This window comes from Taeniopygia guttata, chromosome 4 (genome assembly GCF_048771995.1).
Source record: "Taeniopygia guttata chromosome 4, bTaeGut7.mat, whole genome shotgun sequence".
NCBI lineage: Eukaryota > Metazoa > Chordata > Aves > Passeriformes > Estrildidae > Taeniopygia > Taeniopygia guttata.
In genome coordinates, this window is record NC_133028.1 from 64,227,738 (window position 1) to 64,251,359 (window position 23,622).

Genomic DNA, 23,622 nt, shown 5'->3' on the forward strand with positions numbered 1-23,622 from the left:
CAGTGGGAACAACACCCAGTACCTGTTCATCTTACTGGAGACATCCAGGTCATTCATGAAGCACTCGATATTGAGGGGAAGGTCAGATGCATTCGCACTCATCAGCTTCTTGAGCTTCTCACATTCCTGATACAATCGCAGCAGTGCTCGGGGATTCTCTTTTACATTCAGTTTGTATTTTGTCCTAAATTCTTCAGAGAAGTAATCTACCAAAGCCTCATCAAAATTCCTGCCACCTACAAAAGGGTCAAAGGTAGTGGCCAAGACCTGGCAGGAGTCAAAGAACAAGACCAGAAGTTATGAGACAAGGTTTGTGCTGTGTCATTTACTCAACAAAGCAACAAGCGTCATCATCACCTTCCACATGGCTTCAGATGGCATTTGGCTACCAGGAACAGGCCCACAAAAGCCTTCAGCCTTTAGTAGGTCACAGACAAAAAGTCTCCAAACCAGGATGCAAAAAATTTTCAGCTTTTTTTCACATCCCACTGGATTTAGACTTCAAACTCCCATGGATGGCACCAAAAAACACCCCAACATTTCAGAGTGTCTCAAGACAGCTCAAGAACCTCCCATGAGTGAGTCAGTTGCACAACTACAACATTTAAGAGGCTCTCTAAATATGCAAATATTTCAGAGATATGACACAAAAACTCTGCAGTGTCCTTAATTATCAAGCATGTTCCAAAACACACTTTAGGATGCTACACTTCTACATTTTACAAAAAGTGACTTGATGTAACAAAACCAGCCAAAATGTAACAGAAAGGTTTTGTATTCCACGTTTAAAAAATATTTTCTACTTTTTTAAAAACCTAATCTTTCCTCAGAGTAGTATTTCGAGTTTTAAATACTTCAGGCTTTAATGTATGACTTAAACGATTACCTTCAGTTTTCCCTTGTTAAAAGCACAGATGGAAACTTGATATGCAGAATGCCCCATATCTACAAAGACCACATTTCTTGGCTTCTCCTCCAAGGCTGGCAGATCTTGCTTGTATATTCCATAGGCTAATGCAACTGGAAAACAACAACCCATGGAAGGTTAAGGGGATGGCACCAACAGCTGCAGACCATGCATTAAAAGCACCACCAAGAGACAGACACTGCCCATGTTCACCCTTTCTAAAGACCTGCATAACTGTTATTAAAAGTCAAAATCATGTTGAAAACAGTTTTTTCACTAAGAAGAAAGATGTCAAGTGAAGGTTTAGCACTAATACAGACTCTCCCTGTATTTCACTTCTGCTTGCTGCCAAATTAACACTGCAATTCGTGAAACTGCACAGACTAAGAATCATGCCTACACCTCTCCCTTGAAATGCCTTAGCTTTGAAAAATTCAAGCATGCCCAAGAGATAAAGGAAATGTCCTGGAAGACTAGTTTACACAAATCTATGCTTTCACAACCAGCACTCATTTGGAAAGCTTTTTTTGACTTTTTAAAAGCAAAGAGAATTGAGAAAAATAAAAATTACTGATTTAAGCAACTCCAACTTTAGTCCCCATGAAGTGTTACGTCTTTTCTATGCTCTACCTTAGAATTCACCAAAGCCAGAAGAGGGGAGTAAATTACTTTATAGAAACAGTTGTGCCGTTGCTACAGCTGACAGGACTGCCACGACTTTACAGATCCCAGGTTTATTTCCAAAGCCATTCCCAAGCGTGACTGTGCTCAGGTTAGCAAACCCCAGCTCTCATGCTGCCTCTCAAGTGCTGCACACCACCCCACTGCTGTGTTTCCAGTTCCCAAACTGGAATGGGCAGTACTAGCCTGGACAGCTCTCTGCCAAGCTCCCAATTGTGTAAGAGCAGGGTGTCATCACCCTCACATTCAACAGCCTGAACGGCCTCAAAGGACAAAAGAAAGTCCCAGCCCTTTACCTGCTGTAGTTTCATTCATCAGCTTCAGACAATTTAATCCTGCAATCTGTGCAGCTGCCATTACAGACCTCCTTTCAGCATCAGTGAAGAAACTGGGGACCTGTTTCCAAAAATAATGACATTGGATATTATAGGATACAATTTTTTTAATTTAGAGTAGTCAGACTTGCCCATCAAGCTATCCTATAAATTACTACAAGAAACTGTTATAAGCTAACCTCAAATTAATAGGGCTGTCTGAATAAAACAGCTAGCTAATTCATTTAGTGCATATTTTAATTAAAAATTCAAAACATGACAAAAATGAAGTTTCATCCAGGGTTGTTTTAAATAAAGCAGATTTTAACATACACACAAAAAAAAAATCCTGAAAATGCTTTCTGAGATTGTTTGAATGAGTCTTTCATCTTAAAATCATCACCAGTTCCTGGAAACATTTGTGCAGGACAAAGTCAACCCAACAAATATTCACACGCAGCCCCACAGTAAGTCAATGGCAGAAGCACTGCAGCGATTTTGGAATCCAGCTTGAACCTGTATCCCTTTTTCCAGCTATCACTGCCACCACAGTGCCAGCTTACAGTGTGCTGCAAGGTTCAGTGCCACCAAAAATAGCCACAGCAGCATCAGAGCCCATTGAGGATCTGGCTGCAATGTGCTGGCACCTCTTCAGCAGACACAGAGCTCCATTTTGTTGTGTGTTTTGTTGGCTACCACTGTGGGGCATTGCCAAGGATCCCTGGGTGTGTGGGAGGTATTCTCCCAGCGTAAGGAAGCAAGGAAAAAGATCAAAGCAGATTTCTAACAGCTCATGTACACAGCTTTCCAGCTCCCATGGCTCTGCCTGACAGAGGAGGGATAACTGCAATCCTTCATGCCCAAACTTCCCACCAGGGCCAGTAAACAAAGGCCATGCGAAAAGCAGACACAGGACTTCGTATCCAGCAAAATATAATGACTTTTTCAAATAAAGCCAAGTGGTTTGGGTGTGTCAAATTATCAGCATAACCCACAGATCCCTAAGTTCAGGCGACTCTCAACTGCACTGCAACAGGGTTCACCCACACAACAGGAAAGAAATTTAACAAGAATTTAAGAAGGTTCTTTGGAAGCAAGGAGGATATGTTTACACCTAGGACAGCTCCCATTTGTAATCAGAAATACTGTCTGCAGCCCTTGGAGACAGACAGACTGCATCACTGTGTCCTTTCTGAAAATACACTCTTGATTTAACAACCTTTTCATCTCGTCACACATGCTTCAAGAACTATTCTCATTTGGAAAACCTGCAAAAAAGGCCCATTTTTGGGAACATGACTTCTATCCACTACATGTACCTCTTACTGCACCACGGTATAAATGGTCTTAGCTTGCATAAAACTGCCTGTGGATTGCAATAAATATATGACAACTTACTGAAATCACACAGTCAGCCACTGGTTTCTTCAAAGCACTTTCCGAAGTCTCCTTCAGCTTGGCCAGCAGCATTCCTGTGATCTGTTCCACTGCAAACAGTCTCTCTTCATCCAGGTACCTCACCTGGAACAGAGAGTTTGGGATTCTGGGATCAATCATCTCAACCTTGCTCTCAAGATAAGCAGCTGGGGCATTATTTGTGATGTTGAGTATTGAGACCCCCTGAACACCAGGCTCTAGACACAAGTCTAGACACCCTGTCTATAATGATCTGTACTCCCTACAACAAACCTTCAACAGTTTAGTTTGGGCTTTTTTTTTTTTTTTTTTTTGTGGGAAGCTTAACGCCTCAGTTATCTCAAGGGACTATTCACAACGATAACAGTATTTCTCCTGCTTGTGCATTTTAAATTTAAAAAAAATAGCAAAAAAAGAGCATAATACACGTAGGATCACATTGTGCTGTAACACAGGCTAAAAATAAAAGTTTTGGAGCCAGCCCAAGGAACATTTGCTTCCTGCAACAGTCACTCAAGCACAGGAGGCAGGGAAGGTGTAAACCAGGCAATTCCAAAGACCTGCTCTGCTCAGGAAATGTGGTTGAATCCTCAGCCTTCATGGGAGGTTCTGTGTCCTGAATTCCTAACAAGCTATCATCTCTCCAGCAATCCCAAGCACTCCTGCCATTTAGTTTGGAATCAAATGAAAGATAACTTGTTCGAATTTCATATTCAGAGCATTATGTTGTTTTCCTGGCACTTGGCTTCTGCATGTCTGATGGGAACTAATAATCTCACACTGTAATTATACAGATTTGAAGATAAATCTAGTAAGGCCAAATGAAAAGCTAATGTGACTATGGAAAACTAGTATGATAGATGAGAAACCTCAATGGACATTTTGGAGAAAGTACAGACTTATTCAGAGACACAGGAATGTATTTTGTTTTCTGAAGGAAAATATAAATGACCACAGAGGAAGTTAAGTGACAAGAGCCCACCAGAGAGATTCCACCCAAAGCTCTCACTCACCTTTACTCCTACGGAGCCATTTGGCATCTTCTGAAGTTCATAGGGAAGTTTGGCCCTCTCAGCCTGGATGTAAGGATCTTCAAACGCTCTTCCATGCAGTTTTTTGAAGCCATGCACGGCATTTTTTACGTTTGTGACGATCTGTGGCAAAGATATTTTCATTACCCATGACATTCTGACACAGAGGACCGGGCAGAAGGAATTTTTCATGTTGCGCTTAATGCACACACTGACCTGTGTCAAGTGCCACACATTTACTGAAAAGCAAAGTGTGAGAAGAGTGAAACCATCTACTTTTTAATCTATGGCCCCTAATAGAAAAATTCATATGTACTTCTCTCTTAATATCTATTTAACTTGCTGCCACCAATTTTCACTGTACTTTTTATTTTAGAAGAGCTTTCTGATACAGTGTGAAGTATTTAAGATCCTATATTTTTGCAGTGGCTGCCTGCAGGAACGAATGAAGTTATTACCTACATTAACCTTAAATGAACCTTCAACAAATTAACACATTTCCCTTCCTTTAAAGTTCTCCTCTAATTCAGATCCCATCTAGATGTAAAGCCTCCCCACACCTATTCTCTCATCAGTTTCAACCTAGTTATTTTCAGGACAGACTTTTAACCAAAGAAAGAACCAAAACAAACAAACCCCAGCGAACACAGTATTTAAGCTATCAAAGGAAACTACTGCAGGACAATCTTCTCCAAGATGAACTTGTTTATCAGTCAAAAAAGGTTTTGATCCATTTACCTGGCTCTTTGCTGCATTCCCGATGGCTCGGGTCTTGGATCCTAAAGATATACATGCTCTAAGTAAAAAACAAACAAAAAAAAAAAATCAGCTTTAAAAGAAAACATCATATGTGTTCTGAAGTATCATTCTGTAGAACACCCACAAAAATTCAAGCAGCAGAACATGGATGTGTTGAATAACAGCATTAGTGCATGAAGCACCAGAACCTGAAGTGGAATTCTAGTTATTTTATTCTTTGTAAATGAATTTAGAAACAGCAAGCAACTGCAACTGTTGTAATTTTAATTGCATTTAAGGAATTCTGTAAAAGCTGAAACGTTCCAGAAGGGAAGGCACTGATAGTTACTCCTGGGTCACGGGTTAAAACCTAAGAAGCCTGTGAGATTTCATTCAAACCCCTGAACTTTACCTGCCGGGTTCTATTGACTCACCAACCCTTGACTCTCGCAGGGCCACATTCACACTCCAAGAGCCCTTAGCAGCAATCCTGAAACAACAATTAAAGCACCCACAAACCACGGGAGCTGAACGAGCTCTGAAGCGCTTCCACAGCCAGGACTGGCAGGTCCAGGCACAGAGGGAGAGACCTGGGGACAGCTCCCAGGCAGGCAGGGCTCTCGGGAAGCCCTACTGTCATCCACAGCTCCCCGCAGCTTCTTGGCTACCAACAGCACCCCCTGCATCAGCAAAGGCTGCCCAAGGCCCCAGCCACCATCTGGCCTCTGAGCAATGCCTTTGGAAATGTTCTTTTCTGTTCTGGAAGTTACTCACACCGCACCTTTGCATCACAGACCCGAAATACAACTCTGCCCCAAAAGGCAACCACGACCATTCGGGAGTGATGGAGAACCCCAGACTGCACACAGCTCAAATGTAATTGTTTAATACATGCAAAAAGGTCACTCGAGCAGACTGATTCCTGCTTCCTCTGCATCACTGAGGGCACTGCAATTTGGCAGTATTTTCTAGCAACCTCTTCTCTGTGACATCCAAAACCTTCTCCAGATTTAACTGCTCCAAACACACGAGGCATTTCCCTGTATTTTCAAATAGGCAGTGCAGCTTTCACGAACAACTTTTACGATTTTTGAAGTTGTCAAGACGCTACCGTTCTCCAATTACGCCTTGTGATAATTAGGGGTAGTCAGATAAATGAGCAATTTCCACGGCAAGCAAATGATTTACAAACAAATGCTATTGCATCACACTTTTTCAGTGCGGGAATCTTGCCTCTGCTCACAGCACAACCCGCACATTACCCCATGCAGAACCAGCTCAGAGCCAGCACAGCTCCTGCCAGGGGTTGTTTCAATTACTTCCAGCACAGGGGGATGGATGGTTTTTCTCTCCTGCTGCTGGGAAGCTGAGATGCCAAAAAAATAAATGTGCCCTCCTTGGCTTCAAAAAATTCAGTCGTTTCCAAGATTCCTTATTACATCATCTTAATTACAGCATGTGATTGCATTAATCACACCTGGTGTGAAATAAGTCATGAGCTATCAGCAACTGTCTTGTTTTCCCAAAAAACCACAGTGGTGAGGTAGAGCACTTGAAAGGGCCACTTGCCATGAGTGTAACATGCCAGAGGCACTGGAAATGTGTTCAAGAGCCCTGCTGAAGTTCCCAGCTCAGGAAAAGTCAAGGGTCAGTTTTCAAAGAGATGCAGGGCCAAAAAAAGGCAGGAAATATCCAAGTTCTACTGAAATGCATGGCTTAACTGGCAGGATCTTTTTCCCTTCTTTGTAAAGTGCTTGTGCTAAAGCTTGCAGGATGAAACATGGTTGTACTAACACTGACAATCCCAAGCACTGGATTATAGAATGTAATTAACTAATAGCTTACTCAAGTACCTGCACGATGTGGGCACCTCCATAGGAACATTCACATATGTTAATTTACTGTGTTGCTATGTGCAATAAGGAAAGTTCTGATGATTGAAGACTTAGATCTGTCTGTATCACTCAAATCCCACTTGAATTAAAGATTTAGCTACTATGAGAAACTTACATAACAGTAATGAACCTGTTACTTTCCTATTTACCTCTGTTTGATTTCTCTCAAGGCAGTGACACTAGAAAATACGTTCCTCAACATTTGCGGTATTGCCACATTTTGAGACAGAAAAGGTCGATGAAAATGTCACTTAAAGTGTGACAGTATGTGCACTCCAGGTGCTATAATTGCTAACGCGAACCTCTTTCATAATCACTTTACAAGTATCTTGAAAGTACAGTTAATCAGACATTAGTGTGAAAAATAGCAAATGCAGGTAAGCCTACCTGCAAACAACACACTCCAAAAAGAACTAAAAATTGGAAATGCTCTTCATCACAAGGGGGAAAGAAACTGCAGCTGCTTGAGGATTCTGTGGGGCAACAATTTCATGGGATACTTTGCATTTGAAAGGCCAGAGAATTTCAGTTCTCACTGCATATCTAGTGCACAAAGGAGAATTACTTCCCGAGTTAATACGAGAAGAATATTCTTCTAAAGAATAAAATGAATTTTTAAGTGTATTCCCATTAAAACAGACGAGATGCTCTTCAGCAATCACCTTCTTTGCGCTTTTTAGAAAGCAAACCTACATTTCTCCGAGACAAGGGCAGCAGTGAAGTTACTACAGTCTCGCACAGCAGAAACATCTTTCTCAGTTGGCTACAAGCCCCTTTCTAAAAAGAGAAGCAACAACCAACCCCCGATTTTTACGAGTATTACACGAATTCCTGAATCCTCCTTCAAAATTATGCACAGATGGAGCTCTAAAAATCCTCGACGTATCCCATAGAAACAGGAGCAACATCTCCACCTACTCTTGCGTCTCCCATCATCACGGACGTTGCCCAGTGCCCCCCTCCCTCGCCAGACCTCGGTATTCCAGGGCCAGCAGACGCGCTGCAAGCAGGAACAGGTTCAAAGCAAGGGAGCTCATCGCGCCGCTTCCCTGCTCAATCAACCTCCTCCTCCTCCTCCTCAGTCTCGCCACCACTGGCGTAATTGTTACTGGAAGCGCTCCGGAGCTGGGCAGGCAGACACTCCGGAGGAAAGCGGAGCCCTGCGGGGAGAGCACCGCGCCGAGCCCGCGGAACGCGCGGCTGCTGGGCAGCGCAGCGCGGCGTTTCAAGGACACGCCGGGACGCGCGGGGGGCACACCGAGCGCTTCCCGGCACACGCCTTCCCGGGAAGGGGCGCTCCGCCGCCTCCCGGCTCGGCCGGCCGGGGCATCCCGCGGGGGACGTGGGGGAGCCCCGTGGGGCGGGCGGGCCCGGGCGCGCCGGTACTCACGGCGTGCAGCGGTCGCTGTACTCGTTGGCGATGGTCTCGATGCCGCCGCTCCGCGCCACGCCGATGTAGCAGTTGAGGAAGCCGAGGTCGATGCCCACCACGGACATGGCTGCGCCCGGGGCTGGCACTGGGGCTGGCACCGGGACTGGCCGCGGCTCCGCGCCCGCCGCTCCCCCACTGCGGAGCGCCGGCACCAACCGGCAGCGGGCCCGCCGTGCGCAGGCGCCGCCGGCGGGGAGCCCGCCCGACCCCGGCGCCGCCTCGGCTCTTTCCGGCAGGGCTCGGGCGGCGCTGCCCTTCCAGAAGGATCTGGAACGGGAGGGATGCGGGCGAGCGGGGCGGGAGCGGCGCCGCCCAGAGCGGCAGCGCTGCGCAGGGACCGCCCCGGCCGACTTAAAGGCTCCGCGCAGCGCAGCCGCCCGCGGCCCCCGGTGCCGCACGGGCCGATCAATGAATGGGATTATCGCGATCCGAGCCATTAGTGCAGCGCGGCCGTGCTCGCAGTGAGCCCCGCGGAGCTGCTGTGACGGGCAGATGCCCCTGCCGTGAGGAGGGCACCCAGGAGCGGATGGCACCGGGAGAGCCCAGCGGTGGAAGCCCGGTTATGCCCGGGCCAGCAGGCACAGAGCTGGGCACGGCTCTTGGTGCCTCCCGCCGCCGGGTTCTTCCTTCTGCCCACTGCCAACACCTATGGAAGAGCCGTCCCAGCTGCGCTTGGGCTCTGTGTATTTCCAGAAACAGCCTTGTCTGTTTTCTTTCCTGGGGGAAAATAGTCAGCCCGAACCCCAAGTATCTCTGCTTACCCCGTGTTTTATGGGTATCGGGTAATTGTGGATTGAAACTCCACGAAACAAACGTACAGGCTGGAAAAGTTTCCCAGGTACTTACTTGCTTCTAAAAATGACACTGTTTCACACAGCAATGTGACGTCTTTGTGACACAGCATGTGACACTGCACTGCACAGTTTTGTTCCACTGGAGAGATTAAAAATAAGCACAAAACGACTAAACTAGTTTAACATCCCTGTCAAGAGGCTGGATTATCTCTCCCATTTGTCACAGTCTCAATGGTCTACTAAATAACCAGAATATTCCTAATTAAAACATAGAGGAAAAGTCCTCTAAAACCTCCAGAGGCAAGGGAAACCACTGGTACACAGAAATATTTGTAACTTGCCTTAATTATCTCATTTTTACTTGCTAGGATGAGGATCAGAAAGGCAAACCAGGTCCAGTCCCATCTACAGTAGCCAGGGAGGCAGACCCCCCAACTCCAATTCCTTCTTTGCTCTTTCCACCCCTGTTAGGAAAACAGTGGTTCAAGGTATTGGCAGCACCACTTGAGGCTGACTCCCCACTGAATAGAAACCTGGGGGGCAAAGAGATTAAATAAATGCAAATGCTCCTGTGTGGTTGTGCAACCCAAGCCAGCTGGTTTGAAGCTGCTCTGGGGAACAGACTTGTGCAAACATTCCTGATGGCCACCAGAAAGTGCCAGTGGACTTTTTATTTGCTTTGTCTAGAGTTGGAGATTGAGATACAAGCAGGGTAAGCCAAATTCTTGGAGGCATTTCCTAAAAGTCGTCTGTGTGCTGTGTGATGCCCAACCTGTGAGTATGAACAAAACTCACTCCAGCCAGGTAAGCCACAGACGTACCTGAGCACAGCCCCCTTCTCATCATTGCCCCCTGTAGCAATTTTGGGACTGAGGTTGCCCCAGTCTTTCCAGTTCTTGGCCCGTGGATCACATCTGGTATGTCAGCAGCTCAAAAAAAAACTATTTGTACATATTCCATGAGCCAAGGGTTTCACATCAAACTTAATGGCTGGGGTGAAATCTTAGGAACGCTGCTGGGCTTAATTTCTTTGAAGCCAGACATTTAAATGCCTCCCAAACACTTCTTTTGGATCCTAAGTTACCAGTACTCCACAAGGTTTGGTCTTTCCCTCTTGAAAATTACTACCTCAGAAATACGAGTTTTCTCATTTATGTACATGCAAAGATTTATCCTCAGTACTGAGAAGGATCCTGAGCCATTTGAAATTTTCTCAAGAAATACTGTACTAAGTGTTCTAGGCCTCTATATGCTTGGGTCTTTATATTTTTGGGCTGTGATTTGGCTTAAAATGCTGCCAGCCAGGTAAAAGCCTTTTCAATGTTGTTTTAGTATCAACAAAATGGAAACACTGAGAATTTCAAACAAGAGGCAAGTAAGTATTTTCTTGGATTCCTTGGTCTTTCTGTAGTAAAGAACACTAAGCAACTTTTCTCCTAATGGATCACTCCAAAGGAGGATCCTTTGACCATTAAATATTTATCTGGTGTCACACTCTGTTAGCTGGTACCAATGGCTAAATTTAGAAAAGCTGTGATCCTTCTTCTGATGCTTTTTTTAAGCTCTACTGGGCAAGTAGAAGGCTTAGGAATTAAATGAGGTCACTCTCGTCCTAAGGGTGCTCTGAATTCTTTCAATGCTGTTAAAACTTGCACAGCTCATTTTTTTCCTTCTTTAGTATGAGTGAAATAGTTTTATACCAAGTACATTGCAGTTCATTAGTGATCAATAGTGTCCTCTAAAACATATTAAGGGCTGTATTAGGAACCATCACTGTTTTTGGTTTTTTTTCTTCACCAGCAAAAAACATGCGCGCTATTTTTTGGGGAGAGACAAATCCAAATCCCTCTCATTATGTCAAATTATATTGGGAGAAGATACTTTTTTTTTTAACTGAAGATTTAACCCAGCTACATCTGAAATGAAATCCACTTGCAATGCCAAGTAAGGTTCTAAGTCCTCCATAACGGCAGAAAGATAATTTTGTCCAATTCAGGCCACTGATACACACATATGAAATATATGCTTACATGATCAATACAAATAAGTGTCCTAACATAGCTAAAAAGCATTTAGCATATCTTGTTTTGGATCAACATTAATATATGCAAATGAGAGGCTATTTGATAATAGTTGTTGCTGCTTAGCTGACAGAAACCAGTTTTGCTGAAAGCAGCTACTGTAGTAGGCTTGTTGTTTCAGAAAGTTATCCCATCTGGAAAACACAGTCTCAACGGAGAAATAACAGGTGATATATTTAATTAAAGGTCTCCACTGGGATCAAAATAAGCAGCATGATGAGAAGTTGTTAAAATCATACTAATCAGCTTCATTTGCACCTTCAGAACAACATGAATGAAATAAGGATCACTCACAAAATACACATACACAACACATACAAATCCTCTCATTTTCACATTTTGTGCTAGTAAACCCATTACCTTACTCTAAATTGTTATAATTTGTGGTTTTAGTAATCTTGATACTCTTCTCTATTCTAGTGGTAAGTTAATGACCAGAGCAGAGGCAATTCTTTGGTAAAGCCTCAAGAGGCACAGCACTCTGAAATAAAACCAGCATGAACTGCAGGCCTCCTGCTCAGAACAAGCATAAAACAGTGAAATCACCTTCAGTCTGAAAGGCAGACATCAGTAGTGCTAATGGGGAATGCTTCAAGGTTTGTGATATTTAGGACAGATTACCAGAGGTATGCAGGGCATTATGTAAGAATTTAAGTATCCCTGGTATTTTCTCAAATGACCTAAGCAGGTTCTATGCCAACATTTATTCAGATTTTATTTCACTTTCTGGCATACCAAGAGAGGAGAACCTTGAAACACAGCACTTTGGGAACTAACAACTCCTTCCTGTTATTGGGTGGCAGAACTTCCCCAGGGATGCAGGGAACAAAGTCCTGGTTTCTCAAGAACATTTTTGTGGTTTTTTAAAGAACTATTTATTTGAAGATAATCTTCACAGCAAGAATTAGTATTATTAAATGTATTTCAAATGTTACTGAACAACCTAGTAAAATTATTCTACCCACAAACCTGTCCTACTCCAAATACCTGGCTCCGAGTAGGAAAAGGAAAACCAGTCCTTAGTTTTCTACCAAAAGCTTTCACCAAGTTGTGAACAGAATATAATTCTACAAAATAAAAGTGGAAGCCTGTACAAGTTCTGTAAAATGCACATCAAATCCAGCAGAGAAGAAATGTAATTTTGATCAATTTCTGTTTTCTTCATCCTACTGTGGAATGGCTTGGCTCTTCAGTAGTAAGTCTGTCAGGCAGAAATAACTGTAAATGGAAAAGCTGTTGCTAACACCCTCATCAGTTCATAATAAATGTGAGGATAGAAGATTTAAAAGGTGTTAATTGTAAAAGCTACCTTAGTGGTGTCTGTCCATAACATCAAAAACTGAAGGCCTGGTGCACAACAATTCCCTATACTGAACTACCTACTTAGGAATCCTGTACAGGCCAGGAAGTCCATCTGTATTTGTAATTTTAATAATTCAGTGCCCAGTTCCTGGAACTGTTGCCCAGCAGCACCTAACAGAAGAGAAATTTAAGCACGTTGTTATGCATACAGATACCCTGCTTTTCAGCACAGACTGCCTGCATAGCTGAGACATTTAAACAGAGGAGATCATTGATTTGTCTCTTTCTAACAAAGCATAGAGACCTGGAGGGGTGAGGACAGAGTATTAGTATTCAAACAGGTAGTGACTTCCATTTGCTGAAACACTTCCCAGCTCAAACAGCTGCCATTCCAGTGGTGCTATCCTCCAGCAGAATCCTTATGGATCCAATTCTCCTGCCCTTTCTCTGGAAGGAATTTTTAGTATGGAATGCCATGCTTTCACTTCCTCCCCACACATTCTTGCTCAGATGTATGAGAAGCATTATTTGTTTCAGCTTTTTCCTATAGTGGAGCAAAAGTTAAAACATTCATGTGACAAAGTTAAAAAAGTTAAAATTGTATGTGTAGATTTTAATTTGTTTTTCAGCTCTTGGGATTCTCTACAGGTGAAAACATGGGCAGGCAAGAAACCAACCTTTGAAATAAGAACTCCAAACTGCACACCCTCTTATACCAAAGGCATCACAAAATTATTAATTCAACCCATGTAAAAGGCACAGGGAGCAACAGGTGAAGCAAAGCAGCCAGTTCCTGGGATAGAGAACCAGAGTTAAGTTGTCCATTGCAGGCAAATCAGGAAAGCCAACAGCCCCAGAGACAGCAGAGATTTCTCTCTGTACTGCAAAGCCTTCCAGACACGCTTTTCAGGAAATTAATTTTACCTATTTGAATAAATTAAATGTATCTAAAGACATTAACCTACCCAGAAATCATGTCCAGTTGAGAAAATCTTCAGTTGATATTCTTGATACAGAACAAGGATAGTCATCAGTTCTCTAAATTACACCCCGTAACACCTTAAGTCAGGAAAACCCAAACTCCTCTGGTTTCTGCACCCAAAGGTGATAAAATTCAGTTAAAACATTTCCCTGCGGAATCTAAGCAAATGCAAAACTGAGAGCTGTGCTCCACCACTATTTCCAGAGAATTTTCGTTCACTTTACTTCATCCTCTTATTTAAAGATTGTGCATTTCTTATTATTTTTATGCTTATAAATTGCACATCGGTAAATTTTTAAGTAACAGAAAGGATTTTAATACTATTGTGCATTGGTCTGCCTCTAGAATGAAGTAAATATAACACCTGAGGTACTTCAGGTAAAGCTGGCACTGCCACTGCAGAGGTTTCGCTGCCTCCCCCAGTACGAGCACCACTGAGCTGAACTCAGTGGATCTGGCTCCTGCTGCTCTGCCAGCAGCCAGCTTTGCCAGAATGCCCTTCCAAACTGAAACACAAAGACTGCTGCATACAGCTATGAAAACACAGCATTACAATATTAGAATACTGACCTTTGTACTAAATTAAATTCAGAGCAACAAGAAAAAGATCTGTCCAAAACACTGCATTTACAAAATAATAATGAAGCATGGCAGTCTCAGAGCAATTGCTACAATGAGGTTTTTTTATCTTTTCACTGGTAAAAGCTGATCACAGTAGGAGAAACATTTTACATAACTTTTTACAGCTCTGACATAGCTGTACTGCCTTTAAGTGCGTCAGGGGTAAATCTTGTGTAGTAAATGCAGACCATGTGGTTGTACACAAAATAACTTTTTATTTGCCAGTTTGGGAACAACTCTGCAGCTGTAGTATCCCATTTCCTGTCCTGAAGATGTAAGACAGCATAAGGCCCTGAGCTTCAGCAGTGGATATGCCACTTGGCTAAATATTGTACTTCTGAGGAAATTAATCTTGAGTGTTATTCATGGAATGCTTCTAAAATTTGAGTCACGAGCTCATACACATGTGAGCCATCTGGAAGCATTTCCAGGAGATGGAAAGGAGATTTAAAGAACTGTAAACAGCGTTAATTACACAATGCCCGTTTTACTTTTTTCCATTGCAAGGAAAGAAAGAAAACAACCTTAAACTCTTTATATACAAAATGCCTGTAATTGAAAAAGGACTGCTTAAGAATTTGCATGCAATATCAGGAGATTAATCAACCTTCAGTGACTGACAGAATTCCTCCTGGTCAGCACTACCAGAAAAGCCTGTGGCAAGGAAATTTTCTGGCACTGTAGTAAAGAACTGTCAACAAGAGAAAGCACAGAACACTGGAGTTTTGTTTACATTATCAAAACCTAATCAAAGAAAACCTGAAAGAGATAACTTAAGACAGAGACAAATGAAGCAGATTTTCCATCTATTTTCACATTCAACAAATCAGATATGAAGAATTTACTTTCCATTCTGCTGATATGAATGAATTTTATGCAATTTGCCAAACGCCAGTATCAACATTTCATATTCCAAGACCAAGATTTCTTGTCATTAATTCCATGGGTGTTGGCCTGTGTGCCTTTCAAGAATCCATCTGAATGGAGGGACATTTGCAGGCACCTCACAAAGTCATCAATCATTTAAGATCAAACCCCAGATTTTATTGCTGCAACAACAGGCTACAAGGAAACCTGCCTCTTTCTACCCCCACTAATTAATTACCAGCCATGCTGAAGGGAAAAAAGTGCACAGCTCTTTAGCACATCTCTTTCATTTATTAAAATTAATATGCACAAGATGATTTTTACCTGTTTTCCTTTATCCCCTTTGGACATAACGATAAGTTTGCATTTGTCCTTAAAAGCAACCTTTAGAGCCTGTGTTGAGAAATACTGTATCACATTTACCAAACCACCGGTGCCAGAGATTCTACAGAGAAAGAAATGGATTTTTAAAAATAATTAGAGATTCTAAAATTTCCAAAGTTTATACTACACCAACGATATTACAAAATATCTCTTTTATTTGGTATGAGCTGCAAAAAAGCCTTTTCACATATTTCCTTTTTCAAGTACTTCTTTTTGGAAATTCTGGATTTATTTTGAATCTTACCAACAGCGTATGAATTTGGTGTTAGTACTACAAAATCTCAAACTATGAGAGAAACATCAGTAATATGAGAAATAACCTAGATTTTCAACTTTTTTACTTGACCCATTTCTAGGACTAGGGATAGCAATGGGAAGTGCAGGAGAGCAGAGTATTGACAGGGCTGTGCAGGCATTGCTCTTCTGAAGCCTCCCCGTGCAGTTTGGCCGACAGAAAGCGTGCTCACACTCCATCTTAAAGCAATACCTGACAGCTTATACAGGTATCAGAAACTCGGTGGCACTTTTAGAATTACATTATTCTTCTAAATTAAAGAAAGGGTTCTCCTGGATATGAAGATAAACAGCTAAAAACACTGCAGAACAGACTGTTTGCTTTCTTCCACGTTCCTTCTTCCATCTACCAGGCAATCTAATACCCAAACCTCAGGTATTTTAGACTTTTGGGAGATGTAACAGACTAACTCTCCCTGACTTGATTTATACACGGGGAACACAGCTAACACACTACTGCTGTGATCTGTAGGCCTCAGACTGAAATACTGCTGCTCATCTGCTGGGAACCATAAATCCTGGAGAAAGCTGATTAGCAAAGTCTTCAATCACAGCTTGCACTTCAGGCCTGAGACTTCTGCTGCTTGGAACTAAAGCAACTGCTTGAGTGATGAAGACAAGCTGTGAATCACCCTGTGAGCACTGCAAGCATTTGATTGACAGTTTTAGGACTACCCCAAACTGTGTCATTTACTAGCGAAAACAAGATCTAAAGATTTGGCCATGAGAACCCATGAAACTGAATTTGCTTTCCTGAACACTTAAACTTTTTGATCCCGTTGGTTAAAATGGAATTCTAGTAAAGCATTTTATGAAAAGCACTCATGACAAACAAGCAGAATAAAATCATAAAACAAGAGAGAAAATACATTAAGTAAAAAAAGAATAAAAAAATTAATGCTTTACTGTTCTTTAACAAATATACATTTTTATTATGAAATTATGAATTAAAAATAAGCCATGTCCATGCACATATTAAAACCACCCTACCCGCCCCCTTCTTTCTTTATGTCTTCAAAATTGCATTTTAACAAATTTAAGTATTATTTATAGTTAAAACTCATGGAGTCAAGTAAAACATCAACCGCACTATAGTCCTTGAGTGTGCAGGAGAGTAAAAGTGGTAAACTATTAGTTTTGTGAGACTAAGTGCCAGGAATTGTCTAAAACATTTCTCTCTGTTTTGATTAACACAATGCTACTGAAAACATTCAGTGTTTTTCAGGCCCTCAGAGGTGCAAAATTTTAAGTAACTGGAGAACTCTTTTTTTCCTCCACCACCAATTTCCATGTTCATACTCTGAGGATCAGCTTATCATTTTATGTTGCATATTGTACACTGAACAGCAGTGCATGTTCAGTGATGTGATGTTTTCATATAATAAAGTTATGACCGGGATAAAAAAAAAAGTGACAGTATATAAAAATACGAACTTTGGTTCTCTGAAAATAAGCATCCAATTGATGAGCTCATCAGAAGCACCACTGAAATTTTGACTGCGTCATACCGCAAGGTGTTTGATTTTTTTAAAGCATTTCAGAGATGCCCCATGGGTGACACCCAAATAGAGTTATTTCCCTTTATATGGGATGCTTTAGGGAATGAACACCACCATGCAGGATGCCTGAGTGTGCAGGAAGCTCATCTATGCAGCTAAGCCAAAGGACAGTTTAAAGGCCAGCTCCACAGCAGCGTCTGTCACTGAGTCATGGAAACACACGTAACACTCCTGAGGTTTGGGATGGGGAATGAGTCTCCTGGGGAAACAAAAAAGAAAGCAGAAAAAGAAGAAAATCATCACAGGTATTATTTTTTTTCCTCCCCAAATGGTTGTACTGCGAGGTTTCAGCTGGAAGTTAAGACAGGCTGCTGTGTAAGACAGTTGGCAAATTTTGGTGTCTGTCCTGCGTTACTTTACCTCTTTCAATACAGTGGATTTTTAAATGAAATTATTCTCTACTCAAGTTTTTTTAAGGCTGTGTAGGGAAAAAAAAAAATCTTCAGGTTTTCAGGATCTTCTGTGTCTGTTTGCAGCAAGCCAAGTTTGTGGGCTACAGGCTGCAATCAAGGTCCTTGGGAGCAACTCCCAGGACTCACATATTTACTAATTTTTAAAGGTAACAACATCTGGGTAGTTACATTCACACATATTAATCCAATAAGCTCTTCTAGGGAAAGAGCTAAAATAGAGAAGCTGTTAATACCTGTACATTACAATTATGTTTTAAAAAGGTATCAACAGTAGCATAAACTTTTTTTAATGTTTTAATTAAAGATTTAAAATTTTCTACACAAACTGCAGTTATGTACATTCATGGTGGGAAACAATTATTTTTCTTCTTTCTCTTTAAGCATTTTTCTTCCCAATGAAAAAGTTTTTTATAATATAACAGTAATTATAACTGTCACTTGATTTGTTTATGTCATTGACTCAGCAGCTATTAAAGGTGGAAATTCACATCAATTCAACTTCCCAGTCACCTTAAATTAAAGCTACCTCTGTCAGTCAGCTCAAGTATTTCTGTGATGTGCTACAATTAAATTTATTTTTCAATAACACAATGACATAGTCAAAATGAAAAACAGGAGGTGAAATTTGTCTTTACACTCACCCCACAACCCAGTAGTTCATTGTTGGTGGTGGTTTCTTCTGGTCAGTCCATTTTTCCGGAGAGCACTCAAACAGAAGTCCGTATTCTCTTACCAGATCTGGGTCCTCGGCTGCCTTACTGAATTCTGAAATCCCACTGCCTGCCTTCTTCTTTTTCTGTAAAACAGCTGGTGAAATGTTAGCAGAGAATGAGACATTTTGACATAAACACGAGCAAATACAACCATGTGATTTGTGCAGGACTCTCTGATGGATGACTCTGCTGTCAAAAAACCAGGCTTAGAAGATATACCTGACTTGCTTACATGATTCTTTTCTCCACAGTTTTGTTACATTGGCATCAAAAAAGCTTTTCCATTGTTACACAAGTTGGAATTAGACACATGCTCACTTTTTTGACTTTTTTTCCTTCTAGCTAAACACTGTTTTTCTAATAAGACATCTGAGTTACTACAGCATTTTTAAAAAGTGTGTTACAACAGTTAAAGCTCTCATCTTTCTTTCTCTGTGTGCCTCCCTAATTAAGAACTGTGATAGTAAAAGTCTATTGAATAAACTTGGCCAGGCAGGAATTTCTTTTTGTAAATAAACAGCTGAAGCACTTTGCTCAGAGCATTTTCTGACTCTTACGCAGTATGAGGGCATAAAAACATAGAAAATAAAGATATTTTTGTGTTTTCTCAAGCTTTTAGAGCTATGTTTTGAGTAGAGCTTTTGAATAAACCTTGCGAAAGTTCCGGTTCATCTCTGGATCTGCCAGTGAAACACAGTTGCTTCAAAGGTGAAAGAAAAGGTATTTTAGAAAACAACTCAAGCAACTTCTGTGTGCCATATGCAGAAACCACATTGTTCAATCTGCCTACAATACTGAAGATCTAAAAAACACAGTCAAAACATCATATTTGAGGGTTTAAGACTACTGAGCGTATTTTTGCACAATTTAAGACTTACTCAAGATTCCTGCACACATTTTAAAAGTTAAATTGTGAATTTTCAGTTCTCAAAAATTGAGGCAAAATAATTACTGATCAGTTTACAGTAACTTTGCATTACTGGTGCAGTTCTCTGGATCCTAAACCATAACACTATTTAGCAGATGACAAAGAATACACAGTATAATAGTATATTTATGTATTTGATTTTTTATCATGTACTGTGAACAAGGCAAATTTCTATTTATTCTTTAGCATTCTCCTTGTGCCATAATACAGCCTGCCAATTTCAGCATTAATTGCTGGAGCCAATCTGCAAAAGACTACAGCAAATCTGCTGTAAGAGACTTGTCCAACAGTTATTTCTGGTTCTCAGTTTTTATGGCTTGAACTATAAAATGTCTATTTAACGGCTGTAGCCAAAGGCAATTTGATGCTAAGAAATACTAATTTATTATCTTCTGCCTGCTTTTAGGTTTCTACATCTCCCAACAAAAATGCCCAAAATACATGGCTCATTGCCAAAGTCCTACTCAGCCAAACCTCAGTGTCATGTGACCTATCCACCAAATTATCACTATTTTTAACACTTAAAAATTCCTAGATTTACAAGGCACACGGGGATTGAAATGACTTCTTCAGTAACATCAAAGAAACATTAAGAAAAACTATATTGCTATTTGCAAACTTGCCTTCATTCAATTTGTACTGTTATTTCCCCTTTTCTCACTTAACTCACTTGAATTGTTACTTTAGGATCTAAAAAATACAACTGAGAGTATTCCACTTCGGTTGAGGGTCTGCAGACATGCAAACACAGCTGCTCGTGAACCGCTGAAATTATGAAGTGAAAAGAATCCTGAAATACTGCATTGAGAATGTGATTGGACAAAGAGAAATCCCAAATTTCCATACCTCTTTCCTCATGGACTGCTGGAAAATGGAATGAATTGAAAGGCAGCACTGGTAGAAATTCTCAATTAACTGAGGGTGGATGGAGCCACCGAGCTGTGCTACTTCCTTGTGAGTTGGAGTAATAAAGATTCCTTGCATTGTCTCCAAAGACAGATAGTGGAAGAGGGTGTTCTCAGGACCAGATGTCAACCTTAAAAATATTGGTGAATTCATTTAATTAAAATAATTAAAATAACTTGCAGCTTTTGTTTTTCAAGGCAGAATTGTTTTTCTAATTACAGTAGGGTACAAAATGGATACGGGCACTCAAAAGGTTCCTATCTCCACACCAAGGAAATCCTGCTGATTTTTTCTAATACTTAATTTTAAAAAACCAACAAATTTTAAAAACTGTGCTGCTAGTTAGGCATTGCATTTGTGTTCTCAAAAATTGCTCCCAAAAAAGGAAAGTGAAATAAAAGCTTTGTTCATTGTATGCCTACCTAGAGATAACATGGAGGCACAAAGTATGTACGTGTGTGGTCCAGAAACTTCTGCTTGAAATTCCAAGGTCACACAGATGTGGGACAGGTGTGCACAATATTGGCATATTATTCAGAAACAGCTGTCTTTTATTGTATTATTTCAAATTTTTATATTTAATTAAGCTCTCAGTTTAACAGATTCAATTCTGATAATCTTTGCACAGCAAAGCTTTGGTTGGAATAAAATAATGAGGGGACTTCTGTGCTCTGTGTATATTCAAAAAACAATCCAAGCATGGCCTAAAAAACTAAATACTCAATAAAAATAAATTCTTACTTGATAGCATTAAGAAGTTCTGTATCTTTCTCTGAAGAGTTCTTTTTCACGCTTCCTGAATGAAATGGGTTTGGCAGGGTGTGTTTTTTCTTAGTGGCCTGAAGAACAAGCAGATAGATGAAGTAACAGAGAATACACAGCTGAAGAAAGAACAGAATCCAGCCAAACCAACAGAAAGGACAATGTAGCATTTTGAGTAAGGCCCAGTTATGTCCATTTCTATAAATGTATTTTATAGTCTGTTTCAGACTAAATGGTTAGAAGCATTTGTATAGCTGTGCAACCTTTAGTTTTGATAGGTTATTTAGGGGATATTCTCCTATTAAATCTGCTTTTTTTCAACACAGCTGTGCCCACTTCAGTCATGTGAAATCCCCAAATATTTACAAGCAATGACAAAATAAAAAAGTGTGAAGGCTCTGGGGCTGACTCAGAGCTCCCCAAGGCAAAAGAATTCTTTTCTACTGAATTCAAGGGACTTACTCTTTTATCATGCACTTTTAATAAAAGCCACCTTGAGTTTGAATGAGCTGCCCTGTCCCCAAGCCCCCAGAAGCTTTTCAATTCTCTCTGCCTGTTTCTCTGACCTGCTCCAGCACAGGCTGTGCATTGGTGCTCTCCTCCCCCACGGGCCCCTCGCTGCCCTGCTCGGCTGCCCTGCTGCTCCTCGGGGGGCTCTGCTTCCGTGGGGTGTGGGAAGTGTCCCCAAAGAGGCTCCTCTTGCTCCCTGGCGTGCTCCCAGCTTTGCAGGAGCTCTGGAGCTTGCTCAGCATTGGTGAGGTGCTCAAGCTCTCCAGTCTGTCCCGTGCTGCAGGAAGGAACCAGTCAGCACAGGCTAAAGGTGGGATGGAGGGAGAATCCAGCCTTTCCTCTATGCTGGCGTCTATTCCTTCCAGCTGGAGTATGGTTGCTTTGACCTGGTCTACATAGATGCAGTCTGGTCCTGGATTCCCAATAGCTCTGGATGCACAGCCCCCTGCCTCCAGCAGGACACAGAGGACAAAGTGTCTCTGTAAATACAAACAGAAAAGACTGCTTACAAACTCATCAGCTGTTTGCTTGAAAGGAAGTCCACATGTAGAAAACCAAAACCAGACGTTTCTGATGTGAGCTGTCTGAAAAGACAAGATTATGAAGGTAGAAACATTTTTAACTGAAGTGAAAAGGCATAAAAATAATGAGAATTTGTATTAAACTTCACAAGCTTCGTAGGTGTATAAATAATGCTGCTCCCTGGGAAATTCTATCCCATGAAACAGCTACAATTTGAGTATTTTGAAAAATTACCCAACAAAATGCTCGGAAAGTGTTGAACTACTGAACAGACAACTCACAACAGCAGAAGAGAGCCTCAGAGAATGGACATGCTGCAGCATTAACTCACCAAGCCAACTATCAGTAAGAAGTATCTTGCTTCAGGTTCCCTGTATCCTGTCAAACTTGACTCCTCGCCCGGCTGGAGGTGATGCTGTGGGAACACTTCCCGCCAGATCACTAACTGCCCAACCCTCTGCTCTGCTGCCAGGGCTAACAGGCCGTAGTGCTGGCAATAGAAACCCACATCAACAAGGTCTTCCTTTGGCAAGTGATTACCAATCAAGTAACCCTTAATTAAACACAGAAAAGGAAGTGTGGTCAGTGAGAATACAACACCACCATGCAGCATTTCAGAGTACTTTTCATACAGAGATATCCCTACGCCACGTGCACTGAGATCTTCAGGTTTCTGGCCACAGACTATCTTTTTGGTGTAGTTGTACAACACTGACCTTTTAGGCCACTTCTAAGTAATCAAAATATAATATAATACATATATAATATAATATAATACAATATATATATAATTATATATATCATATATATGTAATCAAAACTAAATATAAGCAAATCAACCATCAGCATATATGCAAGTTATCAAAGGTGAGCTGGGCTTTCCCAGCTTGCAAAACAGCTACACTATTAAGGTGTTTGAATTCTCATTTAATTCTCTATCCAAAAATAGAGAGCTTTCACTGGAACTAATAAAACTTCCAAAGAAAATCCATAGTACAGTGACTCCAGCACTAAGGGCTTTACAACTGAAGTACTGAGATGGTAGATACTGTGCAGTAAAACAATTGCCTGATAAAATCCTTAAAATGCAAGTTTTTTTAAAGCAAAGGCTGTTACCTTCCTCTTTGTACTGTTGACTACACTGTCTGCATTTATTAAAGAGAAATAAAGTTACAAATGAGGCCAAAGTGAAAAAAGCTGCCAGTACAATTTCTCAAGTCTTGAATTTAAAGACAGATTCAAAATAGAGTACCTGCTATTAAAACATGGGAGTAAACAAGAATTCCTATTAGAATATCGTACAGTTTCATTTGACCTTACTCTTACTGCTTTATTACTCTCTTTCCAATCCTTGGATTGTACACAAAGAGATTCCAATTTTAAAGAAGTATTTTTGTTCTTGCTGTTCATTTAGTACATTTCCCGACACTCATTTTTTTGTGTTATGGTATTTGAGCTTTAGGTCTGTCACTAGAAATGCATGCTTAAATCAGTCACATATTCACTTCAGACTTGTGAGATTCTGAAAGACTAAATCAGATTTCTAGATGCATTTTCCTAATGTTTAGGT

General features: G+C 41.2%; 2 protein-coding genes across 4 annotated transcripts in view; both read right to left on the bottom strand.

Annotated features, from left to right (window-relative positions):
• Nucleotides 1-8,682, bottom strand: part of HSPA4L (heat shock protein family A (Hsp70) member 4 like) — a 19,144-nt gene extending 10,462 nt beyond the window's left edge. Inside the window, exons 1-7 of the mRNA XM_041715997.2 lie at nucleotides 8,373-8,682; nucleotides 5,088-5,145; nucleotides 4,332-4,472; nucleotides 3,301-3,423; nucleotides 1,885-1,984; nucleotides 887-1,020; nucleotides 23-267 (exon numbers count right to left, since the gene is read on the bottom strand). Of these exons, the coding sequence (XP_041571931.1) occupies nucleotides 23-267; nucleotides 887-1,020; nucleotides 1,885-1,984; nucleotides 3,301-3,423; nucleotides 4,332-4,472; nucleotides 5,088-5,145; nucleotides 8,373-8,479 (908 nt within the window). The 5' untranslated portion in view covers nucleotides 8,480-8,682. The remainder of the gene's footprint in view (nucleotides 1-22; nucleotides 268-886; nucleotides 1,021-1,884; nucleotides 1,985-3,300; nucleotides 3,424-4,331; nucleotides 4,473-5,087; nucleotides 5,146-8,372) is intronic.
• A 5,985-nt stretch (nucleotides 8,683-14,667) lies between these two features.
• INTU (inturned planar cell polarity protein) overlaps nucleotides 14,668-23,622 on the bottom strand; it is a 41,153-nt gene continuing 32,198 nt past the window's right edge. For 2 of the 3 annotated variants that reach the window (XM_030271987.4, XM_030271986.4), the window contains exons 11-16: nucleotides 22,384-22,605; nucleotides 21,587-22,009; nucleotides 21,000-21,097; nucleotides 20,199-20,388; nucleotides 18,353-18,507; nucleotides 14,668-17,497 (exon numbers count right to left, since the gene is read on the bottom strand). In XM_030271987.4, the coding sequence (XP_030127847.4) occupies nucleotides 17,386-17,497; nucleotides 18,353-18,507; nucleotides 20,199-20,388; nucleotides 21,000-21,097; nucleotides 21,587-22,009; nucleotides 22,384-22,605 (1,200 nt within the window). In that variant the 3' untranslated portion in view covers nucleotides 14,668-17,385. Of the gene's footprint in view, nucleotides 17,498-18,352; nucleotides 18,519-20,198; nucleotides 20,389-20,999; nucleotides 21,098-21,586; nucleotides 22,010-22,383; nucleotides 22,606-23,622 lie in introns of all 3 variants that reach the window. The other variant, XR_003960171.4, reaches the window with a different exon arrangement.